This window comes from Equus quagga, chromosome 14 (genome assembly GCF_021613505.1).
Source record: "Equus quagga isolate Etosha38 chromosome 14, UCLA_HA_Equagga_1.0, whole genome shotgun sequence".
NCBI classification, from domain to species: Eukaryota; Metazoa; Chordata; class Mammalia; order Perissodactyla; family Equidae; genus Equus; species Equus quagga.
In genome coordinates, this window is record NC_060280.1 from 84,378,852 (window position 1) to 84,386,232 (window position 7,381).

Here is a 7,381-nt window from a genome sequence, read left to right on the forward strand (position 1 = left end):
GGGGGGGGGCAGCGGGCAGGCCAGGCGGGCCGGGGCCCCAGCGAGGGGCTCTGTAAGCACGCAGCTCCTGGGCCGTGGCCCACGGGGCTCTGAGCACTGCGGCAGGCGGTCTGCCCTGGACAGGGGGTTCTGGTTGGCGTGCGTGCGTGCGTGTGTGCGTGTGCCTGGGAGAGGGCGTGAGCATGTGCCGCGGCAGAGGTGGGCCTCACACCTCCTGCCTGTGTGTCCCCACAGCCGGCTGGTCATGAGCACCCACCGGGACTTGGAAGCCATCAGGCGCCTGCCCTCGCGGAGGGCGAGGCCGGCCAGGAAAGGCCCAGCGCCGTGCACGGCCAAGGCGGCGGGCGGCCTCCACTGTGGGGAGCAGTCCTGGAGGGATGTGTAGGCCGTGGTGTGCGTGTGCGGACCCCTCGCCACCGCACGGCCGGCCCCAGAGGGCCTGTGGGTCTTGCCAAACAGCTGGAAGCCGCCTCTCCCCAGACCCCTGGAGGCCCACACGCCTGCGCCCTCTGGCGTTTGCTGCCCTCCAGGATGCCCCAGGGGCCCAGGAACTGGCCTTCCACCAACCCGGAAGCCGGGGTCCCTGGGGAGACACAGGCGGCAGCTGAAGGCAGGGAGCTGCTCCTCCCGCCCGGCCCGAGGTGGCAGCAGGCAGCCGGGGCCCCAGGAAGTCACCTGGTTATCTGGGTTTGCAAATTTCACTCCTTGGCGGAGGTCACGAGAGGTTCAGAATTTGTTTTGTCCCTGAGGAGAAGAGGGCTCCCTTTGTTGGTTGTGCCTCCTCTTTGCCCCATTTCCATTTTATGTCTTCTTTCCCGAGGCCCGTTAATAAACGCCACCCTGCTGTCTGGGGCTCTGCACTTCCTCCACATTCGCCCACAAACGCCCCCCCTTCACTCCCCTTCCTTCTGGGAAGGCGGGTGGGGCTCTGCTAGGACACAGGTCAGGGGTCCCCCAAGTTACCAAGTCTGTTGGCTTCACCAGGAGCAGGTGGCTGTGTGCGGGCATGCTCATGTACACATGTGTGTATGCACTCGTGCAACACACTCACCGGTATCTGGAGCAGCAGCCCACTGAGCCCACTAAGACGTCGGGCCACCGGTCCAGCTGAAGAGCTGCTGCCCCGAGGCCCCCGCCCTTGAGGAGGCAGTCCCGGGGTGGTGGCTGCAGGGTGTCAGGGCGGCTCGCCCCCTCATCCCACACAGGCCTTGCCACAGCCCGATGACGTCATTGCAAGCTGTCCCAGGTGCTGTTGTCAACCCAGTTTACAAAAAATCACACTTCTGTGAAATGGGTCACCGCACGGAGGACCAAACCAGACTCACGGCTGTAGTGGTCGCTCTGCCTGTGGCTCAGCTCTTGGGCTCCCAGCCCAACAAGGCCGCCACTGCCTTCTTACACCCTGGGAGACCCCCCACTCAGGTGGGAAGCATGGCGGGTCGGGGTCAGCCCCCTCCTGGCTGGAGGTGCAGCTCTGTCTTTGAACCCACCAGGATGCGCCCCAGCGGCTCAGGCTGAGACAGTTAGCAGATGCAGTGGAGGGGCTGGCGTGTTGTGTCCCCCAACCCAGTTCGAAGACCCTTGGGGCCACTAAGGAGCCCTCCTGTCTACGTTCCCTCCTGCCCCACTCCCCTCCAAGCCTGGGGGGCAGGCTGTCTTCATAAGGAGGCTCCTGTCCCCAGCTCTGCTCCCATGTGGCCCCAGGTCCCAGTTCACATGGAAAAGCCAAGGGCAGAGTGGACCCGCCCTGAACCCAGGAGAGGCCATGGGGGCTGGGGTGGCTGCCTGCCACCTGCTGCCCCTTAGAGGCCGTGGGCACAAGGTGGGGTGCAGGAGACAGCCCCCAGGAGAGCCGATGGTGTCCCTGGGTGGGGGTGGGTCTCCGTCTCCCCCCACGCTGGCCCCCGCGGACCCGGATGGCCTCCAGCGCCCTGCCCAAGGCCTGGGCTGCCCGCCCCGGGGGCATATTCCCCTTCATGGCCCCGGCCCCGCCCCCCAAGGGGCCTTCCCTTGCCCTGAGGGGCCTGTGACTCCGTACCCGCTTCCGTGGTGACCTGACACTCCCTGGAGGCCGCCTAGTGAGGACCCTGGATGGCTTGGTCTAATTCTTGCTCGAGTCCCCCCAGTGCGGGGGATTCTGCCCGCTGGACCTGTCTCTATGCGAAGGGTGGGGAAGGGGGCGGATGCCAGTGTCCCAGAGGGGGCCTCGCAGGCAAGCCCGCGGGGACATGTGCTCAGGGCACCGGGCTGGGGCGACCCTTCGGAGCCCAGCGCCGCCGGTGGGGCCCAGACCCTTCGCTCAGCACAGAGTAGCTCCCCGGGGTGAACCAAACCCAGTGGGCGGGCGGGGAAAGTGGGGGTCGAAGAACGCGGGGGCTGATGCAGCCAGGAGAGGAGGGGTGCCCCCGCCCCCCGAGCTGTTCCCACCACCCCGTCCAAAGACCGGGCCTGGCGACGCGGATGCGCTCATAAGCGTTTATTGGGCTCCCGGAGCTGGGGAGGGCGGGCGGGGGGCCTGAGGACCACCCCCCTCCTTCGGGGGCTCCCCGGGCCGCGCTCCCAGGCCCTCAGGCCGGCGGAGGGGCCGGGCGGGTCCTCACGGAGTGCATCCTCCGGGGATTCCAGCCTCCACCGAGCCTGAGTCCCCGGCCGCAGGGAGGGAGCATCCGCACCCCGCGAGCGCCGGCTCCTAGGCGGAAGTGGAGGGACAGCAGGAAGAGGGCGACGCTCCGGAAGACTTGCCGGCACCTTTGGAACCTGGATGTTCACAGCGCAGCGGGGAGGAGACAAACGTGGAAGAGGCGGCGGTGATTGACGGTCCCGGAGCTCGGCCCGCGGGCGGCTGCGGCTCGGGCGCCACCTGGAGGCCGCTCCGGGCGCGGCGCCCCGACGTCCCCAGACCGGCGCGGCTGGGCGCTCCCGGGGTCCCGGGTTTGTGACCCCCACGGTGACCCGGGGGCCGGCTTCCGGCGGCCTATCTGAGCCAGCAGCGCGGGACAGGCTCCCCCACCCCATCCTCCACACCCGCGAGGCGAGTCTTTCTGTTCCCTCGGACTTAAAGGAAAAAGGACAATTCTGAGACCATCATCTCTATTCTATCCGCTCAGCTTCCTGCGTCTCCCCGTTGGACCTCATAGAACCCCACAAGGAACACCGTGGTCCTGGAGGCAGGCTCACTCTTAACACGTGCTCACTGCGCAGGTGCGGCCCGGGGATGGGGTTCCCCCACCCAGGCCCCTCCCTCAAGCAGCTCACCGTCTGATGGTGGGGCAGTTCCCACAGGGGCAGCGACAGGGCCCCATCCGACCCCCTCTCCGCTGGCTGACTTTCCTGCAGGCAATCAAAGGTGCTAGAACGGATTTCTCTTTTAAAAACACCCCCGCGAGCTGAGGCCTCTGCATCTGTAACATAACCGCTGCCCTTGAAGGGCCAGCCACTCAGAGCCCCCCTGGTCCGCGGCCTGGCAGCACCGGGGGCTGGTCAGAAATGCAGGTGCTGGGGGGGGGGCCCGGACCTGCAGAGTCGGAATGGGCACTCAGTGGGCTAGACGGGGTGACCGCAGGTGGAGGCCCGCGTAGGGTCAAGAGAGCCAGCTGGGGCCTCGGGGAAGCTCCAACCTCAGCTGCCCTCCCAGATCCGTCCCCACAGTCCAGCCACACTCTGAACTCCAGACCTGGGCCTTCCCCTCCAGGGCGCCCTGAGCCCCAAGTCCCAGTCCTACAGGCCCGTCCTCTGCCCCAGGTCTCCGGCACCCCCGTCCACACACACTCACGCGCTCCGTGCAGACACACTGACCTTCCCCATGTCCCCCCACCAGTCCCAATACCTAGGCTGTGCTTCCAGCGCTCCGCCAGCCTGAGCCGGCCTTCCAGAAGCCACTCCCTCCAGGAAGCCCTGCTGGACCCCTCATCCGGATGGGGTGCTTCCTTTAGACTCCCCCATGCAGCACCGTCACCCTGCATTTTCACTGCCACCCTCTCCCCTACCTGTCCACGGCTGGCCCCGCCCAGCGCTGGGCACAGAAGAGGCACACAAACTATTCGGTAAATGAGTGAGTGAATGAGGAGGCTGGGGTTCAGAAAGGCTGAACAACTTCCCTCAGGCCACACAGCTCCTGAGGGCCAAGCAAGATTGGAGCCCAGATGTACCTGGCTGCAGACCCCACCGCTAGCCCCCACGGCCTCCCTGCCGGATCACCCGCTGCCCGGAAAAGGACAGCACCTCCCCAACAGGCGCAGATAGGGAGAATGCCTTGCCCAAGGCCACACAGCGAACTTGAGCCACGGTTTACCCACGCTGGGCAACACTTCTAGAATACTGTTCTAAGCTTTCTACACGGATGCTCTCCCCACAACCCTCTGAGACAGGACCCCTCCACGGTGGGTCCCCAGCCACCTGCACAGGCTCCTCCTGCTCCTGCTCCTGCTCCTGCTCCTCGGCGTGGCCCTGAGTCCTGCGCTCTCGCCTTCTCGGGCCGGGCCAGCCTCTTGCCGGCTGAGTTGCGGGTTGTGTAGCTGTAGACGGAGGTGTAGCCCTGGCCGGTGAGCGGGCAGAAGCGGCGGGTGTGGGCGTGCTCGCGGGTGGCGCCGCACTGGGGGCACACGTAGTCTCGAAGGATGGGACACAGCACCCGGCCCGCCTCGTCCTTGAGCACATGCGACTGGTAGATGGCACGGGACTCGCCGTTGTGTTTGCAGAAGGAGCACAGCCGCTCGGGAGCTGCTGAGGATTCTGGGGTGGGCCTCTGACCCCCTGGTCCTGGCACCGGTTCCGGCTGGGGGTCCACCCTGGTCTCCGGCTCCTCTTTCCCACGCAGAGCCCCCACCAGGCGTGCCAAACCCAGGTAGTCCGTCCACAGGTCGAAGGTGCCCATGGCTGGGCAGCGTGTGCCAGGCGGAGGAGCAGAGAGAGGAGACCCTGCCGGCCCAGAGTTTGTCCTCCTCCCCTTCCCCCACCCCGCCCTTCCCCTCTCTGGAGACCCAGAGTCTGGCTGTCAGTTCCCTTCTTATACCTCTGAGGGGTATGAAGGGGAGGAGCAGGCTGTGGGAGGGCCCTTACTGTCACAGGGGGCTTGCAGCTGCTCCCCAGTAAATGCACCTGCTGAGGGGGATGGATGCACGGTCTGCAGGGGTGGGCTGCGGGGGAGGGGGTACCGGGCCAGGCTGCAGGGGCACCCAAAATTTGGAGCCACACACCCCCCAAGAGGGCACTGAGAGGGCCACCCCCACCTACCCTCCCTGGAGGCGGCCTGCCACCCCTACCCCACAGGGTGAGGAGTGTGGAAGCCCCGCCCCAAAGACAAGTATCGTCCTAACCGGTAACTCAGTAACTTCTTTCTTCCTTCCCCTGGGCTGGGGGAGGGCCAGCAGCCCCTGCGCTCTTTGGGGAGGGGGCCGCTGCTGATGCTCTGGCTGTCTCTGGAAGGGGGATGGGGCCTGGCTCAAGGGTAGGGGACAAGGACCGGACTGAGGCCCCCAGTTCCCGTCCCCCTCAGGGGGCTTCCGCACCCATTGTCTCTGGAAGCCCACTGAATGGATGAGCAAACTGGGGATGAAGTCACCGGCCCCACAAAGAGCAGCCCAAAAGCCTGCCTCCCGTCCAGTCCCCTCCCAAGGCTGGGCCCCGGGCTGAGTCACCCAGGTGCACAGACCCGCAGGTGGACGGATCAGCCAGCACTGAGGTTCAAGGTGGACAAGAGGGCGCCAGGCAAGGAGGGAGAGGAAGCTGGGCCCCCTTGGACACTGAGAGACCACCCTGCACTGCCTACCCACCCCATTCATTCATTCACGAGCCCTTCACTGAGTCCGTTGACACGCTTTGTCAGCTGTCCAGCCCGACGCCGTGACCCTCCCCACCAGCCCTCCAGGATTACTCCCCCGATCCAGCAGATGTCTCTGGGGTCCATCAGAATCCCAGGCACCAGCCCTCCCCAAGGGGTGAGAGGCGGCGGTCAGGGCAAGGCACAGGCTGAGTGGCTTTGCGGGGGGAGTCCAGGGTGGGTCCTGTCCCCCATCCCATTCCCCTCAGGCTGTGTCCAGCCCAGCCACAGTGACATTCATCCCCCGGTGGGTCTGGCCTCCGTCCTCACAACCCACCGACAACAATGAATGTTGATTGTGACCTTCGCTGTGGCCTAAGGGAGGGGATGTGCTCGGGATCCCCTGGCCGCCCCCGATCTGGAAGGCGGGGAGCGCGCTGGGTGGACGGCAGTTCCAGGCCTCGAGGTCCACTCAACGGTCGATGGTTTGCCTGAGCTGCCCAAACTCACCGACAGGTTGAATGTTCCCCCAAGCCCTTGGCGACTTTCTGGGGGACCCGGAGTAGGGGGTGGGGTGTAGGGAACCAGACGGGGAGAGGGAGGAGAGGGGACGGAGGGAGGGAGGGACCTATGGGCTCATTAAGTCAGCGGTTATTAGGTACCAACTCTGCAAGACCCGGAAAAGGCAGGAGGCAGATATGAGTAATGAGAACAGAAGACAGTGATGTTGCCTTTGCTACAAAGATGCAGCCGTCCTGGCGGCTGGGCTGCTTCTTCAGTTACTGGGGTAGCCCTCCAAACAGCCCCTGGAAAGTGCAGATCACTCCCATTTGTCACTTTGGGAGACTGAGGCCAGACAGCACCACTCTCTGGGAGGCGGAGGAAGGATTCCTAGTGGCCCCAAGATGTCTGGCTGCCCGGGGTTCTGGCCCCGGGGTATGGGGTATCGCCAGAGAGATAAACAAGTCATTTTAATACAATGTAATACCTTTTGCGAGCTCCTCTGTGTTCCGGGCCCAATGGTCCATGAATCACAACAGCCCTGGGGGCGGCTGGGGGGCTCAGAGTCTCCACTTTTTGCAAATGCTGGGAAGCAGTGGGGCCAGAGGGACTGCTGCCAGGCCCTGCCCGCGGGTCACTTGCCCACTGGGTGGGGAGAAGCAAGAGGACCAGAGCGACACTCCGGCTGGCCCACCTGCAGGTCTTGAGGTATCTGAACTCAGGCCCCTCCGGGTCAGCGCCCAAGCGCACGGCCATCGCGGTTGCCTGGCCCGGATGTGGGGGTGCAGGGTCGCTCACCCTCCAGCCTCAAAAGAGGCTGTGGCAAGATGTCGCCCCTCCCCAATTCTCCATTCCTCCCTCCTGGGCCGCGAAGTTGTGCGCCTCCCTCAGGTGCCCCCAAGCACAGTCTCAGGGGAGGCCGCCCCTGACCTGGGCCTGGGGACCTCAAGGACGGCCTGGAGGGGCCTTCCAATTTCCAATTACCAGTCCCCTCCCATTTCACTGAGGGGAATACTGAGCCCCAGAGGGCCCCTTGGCATAACCCTAAGGAGGATCAAGGACCCCAAGTGTGCTGAGCTCGAGTGAACCCCAAAACATCCCTCGCGGAGGTGGCCTGAGCCA

General features: G+C 65.3%; 2 protein-coding genes across 5 annotated transcripts in view; one reads left to right on the forward strand and one right to left on the reverse strand.

The window, feature by feature from the left end:
- Positions 1–1,041, forward strand: part of BRME1 (break repair meiotic recombinase recruitment factor 1) — a 16,959-nt gene extending 15,918 nt beyond the window's left edge. For 3 of the 4 annotated variants that reach the window (XM_046686034.1, XM_046686033.1, XM_046686035.1), the window contains exon 10: positions 235–1,041. In XM_046686034.1, the coding sequence (XP_046541990.1) occupies positions 235–385 (151 nt within the window). In that variant the 3' untranslated portion in view covers positions 386–1,041. The remainder of the gene's footprint in view (positions 1–234) is intronic. The other variant, XR_006891966.1, reaches the window with a different exon arrangement.
- Positions 1,042–3,437: 2,396 nt separating this feature from the next.
- NANOS3 (nanos C2HC-type zinc finger 3) lies at positions 3,438–4,873 on the reverse strand. The gene is made up of 2 exons (XM_046638278.1): positions 4,396–4,873; positions 3,438–3,514 (listed from the first exon to the last, which is right to left on the reverse strand). The coding sequence occupies exons 1-2, from the start codon at positions 4,871–4,873 to the stop codon at positions 3,438–3,440; spliced, it is 555 nt and encodes a 184-aa protein (XP_046494234.1).
- Between the last annotated feature and the right edge of the window lie 2,508 nt (positions 4,874–7,381).

Coding starts and splice junctions, on each gene's coding strand:
- NANOS3 (XM_046638278.1), bottom strand. CDS start 4,873: ATGGGCACCTTCGACCTGTGGACGGACTACCTGGGTTTGGCACGCCTG. Junction 3,515..4,395: donor AGCAGGAGGAGCCTGTGCAG/GTGGCTGGGGAC, acceptor CCGACTCTGCAG/GTCCGGGCCCCCCCCCCAGC.